We start from the raw sequence: 14,904 nt of genomic DNA, 5'->3' as shown, positions 1-14,904 counted from the left end.
AATTGCAGGTTGCATTGAACCTGAGATAGACGAACTTTGTACCGAAATTATGAAGATAAAGGTTGGCGATGAGTCGGGAGATTTGGAAGATGAGCCAGTACCTGAGACATCTCATGATTAAGGATTGGCACCAACAAAGAAGTGAAGAAATCAAGCTACTGATTTTTTGTTTTGTCTTAAGTATGCTGCTAATAAAAGTACTGTGTCATCTCCAGTACCCTTAGGCTTTAGCTTCAAGTTTGCTTATTACTGAACTCTTTTTTTTAGCATGTTATTTGGAATTTGGGCTATGTAATCTTTTGGATTAATCTTTTGGATTTCCACTGGTTAGTGGTTATGCATGGTTTTGATATTTTGGGTTTGTTTCTTAGATAGGAATAATATTAGTTGGGTTACACAGCTCTAATTGGGTTATTTGTGTTATCGGGTTGAACGGGTTAAACAGGTTAAACAATAGAGTTGTCCACTGGAATCGGGTTGAGCAGATCAGGTCAGGTCATTGATAATGTAAACAGGTCGGGTTCAGGTGAGAGATGCTGACCCGTTTAATTAAACAGGTCGTGTTCAGGTCAGAGGGTTTGTGACCCGTTAATGTGGGACACGGACACGAACCCGACACGACCCGATCTGTTTGCCAGGTCTAATAGCAGCACAATTGGTTGAGACTATAGTTTTGTACTTTTGTTTATTTTACAGCTTTTTAGTCCTTAACATTCAGTTATTATTGTTAATCAACGGAGTATTTATTTCTCTTTCTTTCATAATTATTTTTAGTCGATATGCAAAGTGTGCCTTTTACATTATTAATTAACAAAAAAAATCATTTATTATGTAAGATAGTATAAGAAAACAATTAAGAATGCTACTCTCTAGAAAAAATCTCCTAATAAAATACTTTGTAGCATCAAATTATAAGTAGCAAGACGTAAATGTAGTGATATTTGGGGGCCTACTTTCAAAATTTCGCACAGGCCCCCCGAAATCTCGAAGACGGCCCTGACTGACATATGCATGACAAACCTTTGGTTAGTGCCTACTCCTTAGGCATTCTTTTTTCTCTCATCTACCACACTTAACCTGTTTTAAGATTAAGACGGATATTGCCGTCTTAAACAAGACTCAACTGATCTTCAAAAGACCTCTGTCAATAGGAAGGTATAAGTATATGATATTCCTGAATTGCACAAGTACTGCTCTGACATTGCATAATCAACAAAATTGAATGTTCGAAGAAATTAATTAATGCTATAAACTAACACACCCAAGACAAATTCTTGTATAAGGCCTAGAAATAGAGCAAGTCACTATAAAATACGAGTATAAATAAACTACTGAATCGAGGAAGCTAAGTGTCACGGTCCGCTACTTTTGCCGGACCGTGGCGCGCACCCTTGCCCGTCTCAAGGCAAGATGCAAGCGAAAAGGATCTTCGTGCTAGTGAGGGATCGCCCACTAGCACGATACTCGGTCTCGGGTCGGTGTGTGTCGGGAATCCTAGTCACGATTATCAAGTCTGGCACACGAAAGCAATAAAAGTAAGTAATACGATTATTGAAAGCAAGCAACAAGCAACAACAAGCTTTTGGATGAGAAGCGGTTTTTGATTGACTAGCACCTCTCATAGAGGCAAATTTGATAGTTTGGTCCTGGTAGCAGGAAACATTGAAATTACAAGTTTAGTTCAGAATAGCGATATACCTATTTATGGAAATAAAGCTATTCTAAAATTATGCTAAACTAAGAAATTACTTACTACAAATGTACAAGGGAAATGAAATTACATAAGCATAAATAAAACTAAGGGTTCAAGTGTGCGGATCGTCACACTCTCCCCCACCTAATCTGTTGCCGTCCTCGGCAACGCTTCAAAATCTTCATGGCTGGTTCAGTCGGCTGATGTCGCTGGAAGTTGATTGGAGCGGATGTTGGCGCGCTTGCTCTTGTTGCGGGTGGGATCTTCAGGATCTGGATGGTAAGGCTTTAGACAGCTCACATGAAAGACAGGGTGACACTTCATCCAGCGGGCGGTCCGGCAGTATGCTACTTCCCCAATCCGTTTGATCACTTGGATTGGGCCTTCGTACTTCCGCACTAGACGCTTGTCTCGTCCTCGGAGGAATCTCATCTGCTCTTTGTTCAGCTTCACCATGACCATGTCACCTACTTTAAACTCCCTTGGTCTCCGATTCTGATCCGCCCACTTCTTCATGCGGCGGGACGCTTTCTCCAAGTAAGCTCGAGCAATTTCGGCATTCACGTTCCATTCTTTCACATACTCGTGGGCTTTCTTTGTCCGGCCTCCACATGTATCTGCAACTGTGGGAGGCAATAGCGGCTGTTGACCTGTAACAAGCTCAAACGGGCTCTTGTTGGATGAAGAGCTCGTCTGCACATTAAAACAGAACTGGGCAACATCAAGGAGTCTTACCCACTCCATTTGAGTTGCCCCAACAAAGTGTCTCAAATACTCTTCCAGCATGCTATTGAATCGTTCAGTCTGGCCATCTGTTTGTGGATGGTAACTTGAGGACATCCGCAGCTTCGAACCCAGGAGATTGAACAATTCTCCCCAAAATAGTCCCGTGAAGCGAGAGTCGCGGTCACTGACTATACTTTGAGGCAATCCCCAATATTTCACAACATGTCTGAAGAACATGGTGGCAGTTTCTTCAGCGCTACACGCCTTAGGAAGAGGAATGAAAGTCGCGTACTTTGAGAATCGATCCACAATGACAAGGATCACACTTAACGCCCCTACCTTCGGCAACCCAGAGATAAAGTCCATAGAGATACTCTCCCATGGTCGAGTAGGTACGGGCAACGGATTTAACAGCCCTCCCGGCTTCTGTTTCTCTCCCTTATCTTGCTGGCAAATGAGGCATGTCTTCGTGTACTCCATCACATCATCCTTCATCTGGGGCCAATAGTAACTTCTCTTCAATAGGCATAAGGTTCTCTGCCATCCCGGATGACCCGCCCACAAGGTATCATGGCACTCCTGTAGAAGCATCTTCCTCAATCCAGCCGCCTTTGGAACAAAGATGCGATGTCCTTTCGTGAATAAAAGCCCATCTTCCACCCAAAACTTGCGAGTCTTTCCTTCTAAGGCCAACTGTTTCAGAGTCCTCGCCATTGGGTCTTGGTCGAGGTATTCCTTTGCCTTAGCTCGAATATCTGTGACCACGGTGGTGGTGGACAAGTGAGCGATCATATGTAGTGTGGCCAAGTCGCATCTACGGCTTAGGGCATCAGCGACCCTATTTGCTGCTCCCGGTCGATAAGTGAACTCCACATAAAACGCGGCCAACAATTCTTGCCATCTTGCCTGTCGGCTGTTGAGCTTGGGTTGCGTCAGGAAGTGGGATGCCGCGGTGTTATCCGTCTTGACAATAAACTTCGATCCCAAGAGGTAGTGTCTCCATCCCCGCAGGCAATGAACAATAGCAAGGAGTTCCTTCTCTTGGGCAGCATACCGAGTCTCGGCCCCATTCAGTTTTCTACTCTCAAAGGCCATTGGGTGACCCTCTTGGAGGAGTACTCCCCCAAGGGCATAATCAGACGCATCCGTCTCTACTTCAAATGGCTTGGTGATGTCCGGCAGTGCCAATACGGGTTCCTGCATCACTGCTTCTTTGAGCCTCTCAAAGGCTCTTTTTCTGTCGATAGACCACTCCCACTTGATATCCTTTTTCAACAAATCAGTTAGGGGGGCGGCTATTTTAGAATACTCCCGGATGAATCTCCGATAGTAGTTTGCTAGCCCCAAGAAAGAGCGAAACTCAGACACGTTTCTCGGGGTGCCCCAATCCTTGATGGCGGTAATCTTCTTCGGATCCATTCTAAGTCTCCCTTTTCCCATGATGTGGCCGAGAAAATTGACTTCGGGTTGGGCAAACTCGCACTTCTCCTTTCTGACAAATAAGTGATTGTTCCGCAGTTTCGCGAACACAAGCTTTAAGTGTTCGGCGTGTTCAGCCAAAGAGCGACTATACACAACGATATCATCCAAGTACACCACCACGAATTTGTCTAAGTACTCATGGAATACATGGTTCATCAGAGTGCAAAATGTGGCAGGTGCGTTTGTCAGCCCGAAAGGCATGACCAACCATTCGAAAGACCCATACCTCGTCACGCAAGCAGTTTTTGGCTCATCTCCTTCGGCAATCCGAACTTGATGATAACCCGATCTCAGATCCAACTTGCTGAAGTACACAGCGCCCTGTAACTGATCGAACAAGTCCGCTACCAAAGGAATGGGATAGCGATTCCTCACAGTCAACTTGTTTAAGGCCCGATAGTCGATACACAATCTCAGACTACCATCCTGTTTCTTCTGAAAGAGCACAGGGGCTCCATATGGGGCTTTAGAAGGACGAATCGACCCTGAGCGAATTAAATCATCTAGCTTCTTTCGAAGTTCAGCTAATTCCGGAGGTGCCATGCGGTATGGTCCTCGAGCAGTAGGTCTTGTCCCTGGAAGAAGCTCGATCTGGTGGTCTACCGAGCGTCGAGGTGGAAGACTCATAGGTAAAGAATCTGGCATCAAGTCCTTGTTGTCCTCCAACACCCGCATTATCGAGGGTTCCTCTCGATTCGCCAGAAGTGTCCTCTTTCATGGACACGGTACACAAATAAGTTGGCTCGCCCTTTTGAAGTCCTCTATTCAATTGCATCGCCGAAAGAAGGGGTCCCTTCATCTTACGATCTCCTCCCACGGCCTTCACCAAGCAAGGGTTTGACCCGACCATCATAAGGGAACCGTTATGGGGTGCCAGAAAGGTCGGTGTTCGCTTAAGGAAATCCATTTCGAGGACAATCTTGAAGTCGTCCATCGGGACGCTGGTGAAGTCGAGCTTCCCGCTCCATTCACCCATCTTGATCACTACATCTTTGGCCATGCCCTGAATCGGCTGAGCACTGGAGTTAACAGCTTTCATCCTTCCTCCTTCTCGGTTTATCTCCATCCCGAGCCGTTTCGCCTCATCTGGGGTAACAAAATTGTGGGAGGCCCCGTGTCTATCATGGCACGAGTGCAAATTCCATTGATTTTTACTTCAACGTACATGAGCTCAGTGGACTTGGCTTCGGAAAGGTTGGCGCCTTTTCCCATTGAACACATCATGTGCACCGCCCCCATCCGTGCCACTTCTCCCTGTTCGTTGAACCCATCATCATCCCCCGGGTCGACTTTATGGTCCGTCCCTTCGGGGTTCGGCTCAACCGACATCTTAGATAAATTCTTCTTGAGGGTGTTGAACTCCCCCTGGTGCGGACACTCAGACATTCGGTGTGGTCCTCTACATAAGAAGCAAGCAAACGGTTTCCTAGCGGTAGACGCTTTCGAAGTGCTCCCCTTTGAGGAAGTTGGGGTGGAATTGGCTTGCCCCCACTTCCTATAATCTCCTCCTGGACGGAATCGACTATTTCCCGTAGACGGAGTTTTGGCTTGCGACGTGTTCCCTCCAAATCTGGGGCTACTCCCGCTCATTCTTTGGGAATACCTTTTTCTGTGCCGCTTCGCGCTCAGAATAATAGTCGACTAGCCTCTCGGTCGCGGTCATTGCAGCGGAGAGGGACTCGGGCCTTTGTCGCATGATCTCTCGTTGAGCCCACTCTTTCAAACCATCGACAAACTGGAACACACGATCCTTCTTGGTCATATCAGATATCTCTAGCATACACGTCGAGTAAGCTTTCACGTACTCCCGAATAGAACCCGTATGCTTCAAGCTCTTGAGTTTTCTTCGAGCTAGGAAGTCGGTATTCTTCGGATAGAATTGTTCCTTGAAGAGTCGTTTGAAATCGTCCCATGACTCCAGCACTATGCTCCCTGCCTCAATCTCGGCGTATTTGGAGCGCCACCATTGTTTGGCATCATCAATTAGATACATGTTTGCGGTAGTGACCTTCAGTGTTTCGTCGAGCGCACTAGCTCGAAAGAATTGCTCCATGTCGAAGAGGAAGTTCTCGACTTCTTTCGAGTCTCGCGCCCCACAATACTTGTGAGGCGTAGGCGGCTTCACTTTCGGAGTTCCCCCAAAACTCTCGTCTGCGGCCATTCTCATCAGTGTATTACACATGTTCTCGAGTTGTCCGACTCTCTCATGGAGATAGCCCATCTCCTCCGCGTACTCACGCGGAATCATTGCCTCTATGGCGTCAAAGTGAGCCTCATGCCCCTTTATCGTCTCATTCACGGCTTCTAGGCGAGCCTCATGCCCCTTTACCGTCTCGTCTACGGCTTGGTGAGTTCCCCCGAGGCTCACCACGAGTCCTTCCAGATAAGGAAGTTTTTCCTCAAGTAGTTTCTCTAAGGCCGTCACCCGGGCCCTAGTTTCTCCTTTGTTCCCACTCGGTTCTGTGTTCTTTCCCGTCATCGTAAGCAGCAGCTCATCGTGAAGACCGAGCTCTGATACCAAATGTCACGGTCCTCTACTTTTGCCGGACCGTGGCGCGCACCCTTGCCCGTCTCAAGGCAAGATGCAAGCGAAAAGGATCTTCGTGCTAGTGAGGGATCGCCCACTAGCACGATACTCGGTCTCGGGTCGGTGTGTGTCGGGAATCCTAGTCACGATTATCAAGTCCGGCACACGAAAGCAATAAAAGTAAGTAATACGATTATTGAAAGCAAGCAACAAGCAACAACAAGCTTTTGGATGGGAAGTGGTTTTTGATTGACTAGCACCTCTCATAGAGACAAATTTGATAGTTTGGTCCTGGTAGCAGGAAACATTGAAATTACAAGTTTAGTTCAGAATAGCGATATACCTATTTATGGAAATAAAGCTATTCTAAAACTATGCTAAACTAAGAAATTACTTACTACAAATGTACAAGGGAAATGAAATTACATAAGCATAAATAAAACTAAGGGTTCAAGTGTGCGGATCGTCACACTAAGGGTGTAAAGTTTCATGGATAATAAACACAAATTCCTATGTAAGGCTGTCTAGTAATAAACTCATTTTTAGTAATAAACTCATTTTCTAAATTACTTGCCTAATAATTTTGTAAAACCTCTATCAGCTTGTTCCGAATTATAGCAAAAGTACATTAAAATCAAACTGTGCTAGCTCCGAATACTTCATCATGATCGAACACATGCTGGTCCTTTTGTGTGAAAGAAACTGATAGCTGATCCGAAACGACCCTTAATCGAGACGCCGTGTAAGACACTGCACTAAATCAGTTAGACCCCCACAAAGGTGCTCCTTGGGTTCCGTGGTCACCGATTCCAGGGTTAACGCCTCCTTCCGCACAATGTTGAACACCAAGGACGGAAGCGGGAACTGTTCTCAATATTGATAGCATAAAAGGGACGATATAGAGAAGGAGATGATTTGTATTTTTTTGTGTGTGTAAAATTGAGGAGGAAGAAGATTTATATAGTAGCCAAGAGGCTCCTCCAACAGTCGAAAAGTGAATGCCATTGATTCTGCGATTTAATTGTCATAAATCGTGTAATGAATTTTGTATTGATTGCGGAATAAAATCTCAACAGCTATAAAAAAGAATCCGAGGAGAAAATTCGGACCAGTAGCAAAAAGGGGCCCCACCACACCACGCACGTGTCACGAGCCGAGCCGGCCGGACGGCGGCGGCGGCGCGCGCGTGGGGAGACTATAGTCTACCCACTATAGTCTAGTTAACTCTTGTTAACTCTCTTCCATATATAAATACAACACTCCCCCACTATTCTTCCAATGTGGGATAAGTGTTATTTTACTTAAGCTTTGGAGCAACCAAAACTCCAACATTGTGTCCCACCAACCAAGGACAAGAGCCTGACTTAGATCAAAACAATCCAAACAAACACAAATTCATGTGCACTTATGCCATTGTGCTAGCAATTTAATTATTAGCTGAATAAACGTATTTGCCATAGCGCCGGAATGGATTAAATACAATTACCCAAAGCTAGTATGCTATACTATATTACTTCCATTCGTTCTTCAATTGAACCCCCACTAAACCCGCCTCTAGAAGGAACGGAACAATGTGCTGTATCTATGTGATAAAATTTGGGCAAGAAGAAGAATGAATTGTGAAAGGAAGATATGTTATTCCAACGTTGATGAGAGGAATATATACAACTCTAGTTCCTTAGATTAAGGAATTAAACTACTCTAATAAAAGCTAATGATACATCTTCCCAACTTTGCTGTTAAAGGAATACGAAACAATATGCATTAAACGTATACATGGAATCTTTTCACTCCCCTTCAAGTTGGAGCCCTCGGTAAGCCGAGTCCCAACTTGCTTTGAAGACGATCGAATGCATCAACTCCCAAGGCCTTGGTAAACACGTCAGCCACTTGGTCTTTGCTGCGCACGAAACGTGTTCTGATAGTGTTGTTTGCTAAATATTGTCGGACGAAGTGACAATCAATCTCGATATGTTTAGTTCGATCATGAAAGACTGGATTCCAAGCAATATGAAGCGCGGCTTGATTATCACAAAACAAGTCCATAGGCTGCGTGTGAAATACACCCAACGAGAAGCTAAGAGGGATTTTAACCAAATTAGTTCACTCGTTATAGCGGCCATAGCGCGGTATTCGGCCTCCGCTGTAGACTTTGCCACTGTCACTTGTTTCTTGGCACGCCACGAAATTGGTGCTCCATCCAAGGAAGCAAAGTACCCACTCAAAGACCTCCGTGTCAACGGACAACTTGCATAATCGGAATCGCAAAAACCTTGTAACTGTAGATGCGAGCTACTATTGATAATGATTCCCTTATTTGGAGCCAACTTCAAATAACGTACCACTCGCATTGCACCATCCCAATGCTCTTTTCGTGGCTGATGAACGAACTGAGAAAGTACGTGGACTGCGTAGACGAGGTCTGGCCGGGTAATCGTTAAATAGACGAGTTTTCCTACAATTCTTCGATACTTCATTACATCCTTTAAATACTCCCCTTTTGCCAACGCTAGATTATGGTGCTGTTGAATCGGAGTATATACCGGCTTTGCATTCGTCATTCCAGCCTCTTCAATGATGTCAAGTGTATACTTCCTCTGATTAAGAAACAATCCCTTCGAATTTTGTGCCACTTCTATACCCAAGAAGTATTTGAGTCAGCCTAGATCTTTTATACCAAATTGCTTGTCCAGTGTACGCTTGAACCTGCCACAAGCTTCTCCATTATTGCTCACTACCACCATATCATCAACATATACTAGAATCCCGATAAAAACTCCGTCTTTGTTGTGAGTAAACAAAGAATAATCGGCCCATGACTGAACGAATCCTAACCCGCGCAAGAATTCGGTTAATTTCGAAAACCAAATCCTCGAAACTTGCTTCAATCCATACACAGATTTTTTTAATTTGCAAACTTTATTTCCATGCTCTTTTTCGAATCCTTGTGGGATTCTTATATACACTTCCTCCTCTAAATCTCCATGTAAGAATGCGTTATTTACATCTAATTGTTCAATGGTCCATTTCTTCGCTGTGGCTACTGCTAATAGACATCGTACACTGCTCATTTTCGCGACTGGAGCGTATGTCTCATGGTAATCTATACCTTCCACTTGAGTGAACCCTTGTGCTACGAGTCGTGCTTTGTACCTTTCGACCATTCCATCTGCCTTATGTTTTATCTTGTATACCCATTTGCATCCAATGGGTTTCTTTCCATGGGGAAGTGATACAATCTTCCATGTCCCATTTTTTTCTAGTGCGTCGATTTCCTTACGCATCGCTTCACGCCATTTTTCATTTCTTCCTGCCTCAAAATAATGCAATGGCTCTCTTTCTTTATCAATAGCCGCCAAGTAATTCCTGTGCATCTTAGAAAAGCAATTTGTATTAACGTAATTGACTAAAGGATAACGGGTACCTGGCTTTCTTGACTTTGACTGGACGGTATAATCAACGTTTGCTGCGGGGTTTATTATTCTCGTTGATTTGCAGCTATAGTCTTTTCGCCAATAGGGCTCGAATTTCTGTCGAGCTCCTCTGCCCAATGTCTCGGTAGTCTGTTGTTCACCTTGCTCAATTGTCTCCTTGTTCTGAACTTCCCTCGTATTCTCTTCGTTTGCGTTCGGGCTTGTCACTGGATTGTCCACTTCATTGGTTGCATTACTCCCCCTGTTGTCAAGAGTACCTGTACTGCTTTCTCCCTGAGTGTCCCATTCCCTTCGAATTTCACAAAAATCGATTTCATTCGAAATCTGGGAAGTACTCGAATTGATATCCTCAGACAAAAAAGGTAATTCTTTTTCAAAAAACAGAACATCTCTCGAGACAAACAATTTATTTTCGCTTATATCAAAAACTTTCCACCCTTTCTTGTTGTGCGGATAGCCTACAAATATACACCGCTTTCCTCGTTCTCCAAATTTATCTCGATTTCTATCCTTGTTATGCACATAACAAAGACAGCCAAAAACTTTAATGTTATCAAACTGCGGTTTTTCCCCATACAGTAGCTCATGTGGTGTTTTTCCATTTAAAAGAGGCGTCGGAGTTCTATTAATTAAATATGCCGCTGTCAACACACATTCCCCCCAGAATTTAATTGGTAAATGGGTCTGAAACCGTAATGCTCGTGCCTTCTCAAGAATATGTCGGTGTTTTCTTTCGACCCGACCATTTTGCTATGGTGTGCCTGCGTTGCTAGTTCTAAAAATAATACAGTTTTCCGCATAATATGATTTCATGTCTCCCGACAAAAACTCCGTTCCGTTATCACTTTGTACAACACAGGTATTAAATTGATTCTTGACCATTTGAAGAAAAAACCTCAATGTGTCACCTGCTTCACCTTTATCTTTCATTAAAAACACCCATACATGCCTACTATGGTCATCGACAATTGTTAAGAAAAAATGAGATCGAGATAGACTAGGTGTGCTATAACCACCCCAAATATCACAATGGATCAAACCAAACAATATACTACTTCGTTTATTATTAAGTGAAAATGAAGTTCGGGTTTGTTTGGCCTTACAACAAGCATCACACGACTGACTAGAATTCCAAAGCAGTCTTTTGCCTACCAAATTTGAAAACTGCAAAAAAACTTTACTTGAAAGGTGTCCTAATCTGGCATGCCAAAGTTTTGATTCCTTCGACACATCTACAGAACATGCCACATTATTCTTTTCTTTCTTGAAATAATAAACCCCATTACGAGCATCAGACCGTCCAATCTCCGTCTTCGTAAGCCGGTCCTGTATAACACAAAAGTCACCATGAAACGTTAATACACAATCGTTTTCTCTAATTAATTGCCCAACTGAAATTAAATCGCATTGCAATGTAGGAACATAAAGAACATCTTTTAATATGAGGTTTCTGTCTAAAACAACTTCTCCATGATCTGTAGCTTCAATGGTTCTTCCATCCGGCAATTCGACAATGGACTTTTCCATCTTTCGAATGTTTGTCAAACATTCTCGCCTTCCCGTCATGTGATGTGAGCACCCACTATCAACAAGCCACTTGATGTCAATATTAGTGTGCATACCTGTGAGCTTGTCATTCCCTTCTGGACTCGCTACAAGAAAAGCTCGAATGCGTTCTATTTCCTCTGCACTGAAGGTCAAATCCGAAGCATCAGTCGTATTCGAGCCCGACGTGGTGCCTGCTGCATTAGCCTGGTATGTTCCTCGGCCTCCATTCCTTTTTCCTCCTCGGCCATAGTTCCCTCTGCCATTGCCAGCTCCTCTCCGTCCTCTGCCTCGTCCACGTGCTTTCACGGTCTCATATCCGTGTTTGCTATAACATATGTCCTCTGTATGGTAATCTTTGTTACAAAAAGTGCAATGTGGTATGTTTTCCTCTCTTTCATTGCCCTGAAATTTTACGACAGGACTTCCTCTGCCTTCCCCATGAATGTTTAACGCCATTGCCGCCTCCACCTGTTCTTCTTTTTCCCTCATCATACTCACATGTGTCTCTTCCCGTAATACAAGTGCATACGCTCTAGTGAGAGACACAATGGGGTCTTCCATCAGAATGTTTGTACGGATATGTCCATACAATTTATCATCGAGTCCCATCAAGAATTGATGGACCTTCTCTTCCTCTCGTTCCTTTGCCAATTCTGCAGCTGCCCCACATGTGCATTGTGGCACCTTCGAGTAATTTGCCAATTCATCCCATATCATCTTGAGACGGGTATAATATTCTACTACTGATTCCCTCTTCTGTTTACACCCACGTAGTTCATCCTTCAATTGGTGAACTCGTGGAGCATTTCCCGTCGTGTATCGATCACGCAATTCATCCCAGATCTCCTTCACATTCCCAGAGAACGTGATACTTGCGTGCAATTTCTCGTCGATCGAACTTCTTAGCCATCCTTTAATCATGGCATTACATTGCCTCCATGCCACTAATTCAATATTGTCCTCCCCTTCATCTCCTGGAGGTTTTTGGACATTCCCATCAATGAACCCCAATTTATTTTTTGCATCCAATCCATTCCTAACAGCATCGGCCCATAGATCGTAATTTGTGCCGTTGAATTTAGGTGATGTAAGTTGCATATTGGGGCTGTCAGAAGGATGGAGGTAAAATGGTGATGCCATAGATATAACACGTTTTTCACTCTCTACATTCTTCTTGCCTGATTTTTCTGCTCCTGTCATTTTTTTTTTTTTGTGTTTTTTTTTTGTGTTATATATTTGCCCTTAGATCGTTGCTCTGATAACCATGATACAATTTGGGCAAGAAGAAGAATGAATTGTGAAAGGAAGATATGTTATTCCAACGTTGATGAGAGGAATATATACAACTCTAGTTCCTTAGATTAAGGAATTAAACTACTCTAATAAAAGCTAATGATACATCTTCCCAACTTTGCTGTTAAAGGAATACGAAACAATATGCATTAAACGTATACATGGAATCTTTTCACTATGTCTCGGAAGGCTCCTCAATAGGAAAAGGAGAAAATAGGCTCGGAACATATCTTGCAATGTTAGTGTACCCATGAAACCTTATAAGTGCTTTGTATTGTGAAAGTTCTGTACTTGTGTCAACTAACCCTAGAATAATTGTATGGAAACTTCTCTTCTCTTCGGGTGGCCCCGTCAAAAAAAATTTGCTAGTCCTCGTAAACCCAATCATTTGAGAGAACCCGTCTATCCTCAGCCTCTTTGTTACAGTAATAGGTTTCACAATTGCATGATGAGGTTCCACTTTTCGGCACTATGTGCTTTAACCTGTTACCTGTAAATCTTCTACTAAAGTTGTAGATGCTCAAACAGCCTCCCATGAGTCCGATTATCGAGCCACTTGCCTTCATTAATATGTCAAACTTCTCAACCCCAATATCAAAGCTAACAATATAAGCAAGGTGACCACAACCATGAGCATACCAATATAATGTTTCATTAATAAGCACTGCTTGTCCAAAAAAATAGAGAGGCATTTTAGCATCTTGATGATAAAAATTAATTTTCCTCCACTTATTTTCCCTCCTAGAAAAAATATGAACAATAATATCTTCTTGGACAATAATATTAGCCTTCAATGTCGAAATTCGAACATATTTATAGTCATCAACAGAGGAGACATGCCCAAAGCCACTAACATAAAGATCACCTAAGTAGTCATCTGACTCATACTTGTGCATTTTGCTAGTAGCCGGGTTCCATATAATGAAGTAATTACCATGTTCTGGGGTTAAACAGATCAACCCATTGCAGCAACCTGCAAGTCTAGTATAAACTTTCTTGACACCAAGCTCGAGATCTACTCTGACCAAATTATTGTTAAAATTACCAGAAATTTGATCATCGTCATCATAAGAATAAAGATAATATTTATTATTAGACAGGATAAACAAGGTGTTAACTGGAGCTGAAGGGTGAGAAAAGGGAGATTTCATGAAGTGAGCATTGATAAAGTTGGAAGAAGATAGAATAGAGTGCCATTGTTTTGAAACCGACTTAAACCTAAGAATCGATTTGACGGGCAATTTTAGAAGTATATTTTCAATTATCAAAGCATCAAAGAAATAGCTTTGTTGCTCAATCACTTTTCTCTTCTTAGAATTGACCACTTTGTCTTCCATATTGTCCAATCGAGGTAGGACTGCTAGGGTTTGTTTAATTTAACGTAAGAATTTTTATTGTTTACCTAATTTAACACGGCCTTGTATATATTATCTTATATAATATAATATCGGCAAAGTTAGGTTTCGGGGATTAGCGGTGTTTTTTATATAAATAAATTACAAAATTAATCGAGAATTTAAAGTTGAAAAATAACTCTACAGGGTAATATTTAGCTATTCTTACCAGATATCAGGATATGTCGGAGATATCGACATATTCATATTTAAGAAATACGGCAACGAGATATATCGTAGAGAATAAAATTAATATTATATCTTATAGCGTTTCCGTTAATAGGAGATTCAATGTCTACTACATATATAAGGCATCCTATTGTATAGGTAGCTAGAACGGCGAACGAATCAATAATATTACAATTATTACAATTATGGTATTCGCCCTCTCCGTTTCTAATAGCTATAATAATAAAAAGAAAAAATTAGTCGTTCTAGTTAATTTTATCGTATTTTACAGAAATATTATTTTGTTATTCTATTGTTTAAGGTATATATGATGTACCAAATGATTTTGATGACGCGTAATAGCTTCAAAAATATTCTATGCCTATGTCGAGGTTGGAGTAGTGTTGGTTATTAAACTAAAGTCTAAAGTTCCCTTTATTTTATTTTCTTCGGCTATATCCATTGCTCCTATTGTAATATTAAACGCCACTCTTGGAAAAGGCAAAACTAGGCTGGAAACATATCTTGCAGTATTAAGAGACTCAAGTACTGCATCAATTTTGTACCTATGTCAACCCAACATTATCGTTGATTCGTTGAACAATAGTTCTCAAGTATATTTCGCAAAGATGTTATATA

At 42.4% G+C, this 14,904-nt stretch overlaps 1 protein-coding gene across 1 annotated transcript; it reads right to left on the bottom strand.

Annotated features, from left to right (window-relative positions):
* Nucleotides 1–13,068: 13,068 nt before the first annotated feature.
* Nucleotides 13,069–14,040, bottom strand: LOC141608321 (F-box/kelch-repeat protein At3g23880-like). The gene has a single exon (XM_074427683.1). The coding sequence runs from the start codon at nucleotides 14,038–14,040 to the stop codon at nucleotides 13,069–13,071; it is 972 nt and encodes a 323-aa protein (XP_074283784.1).
* Nucleotides 14,041–14,904: the final 864 nt, after the last annotated feature.

This window comes from Silene latifolia, chromosome 10, assembly GCF_048544455.1.
Source record: "Silene latifolia isolate original U9 population chromosome 10, ASM4854445v1, whole genome shotgun sequence".
Lineage (NCBI taxonomy): Eukaryota > Viridiplantae > Streptophyta > Magnoliopsida > Caryophyllales > Caryophyllaceae > Silene > Silene latifolia.
This window is presented reverse-complemented; position numbering and strand designations above follow the sequence as displayed.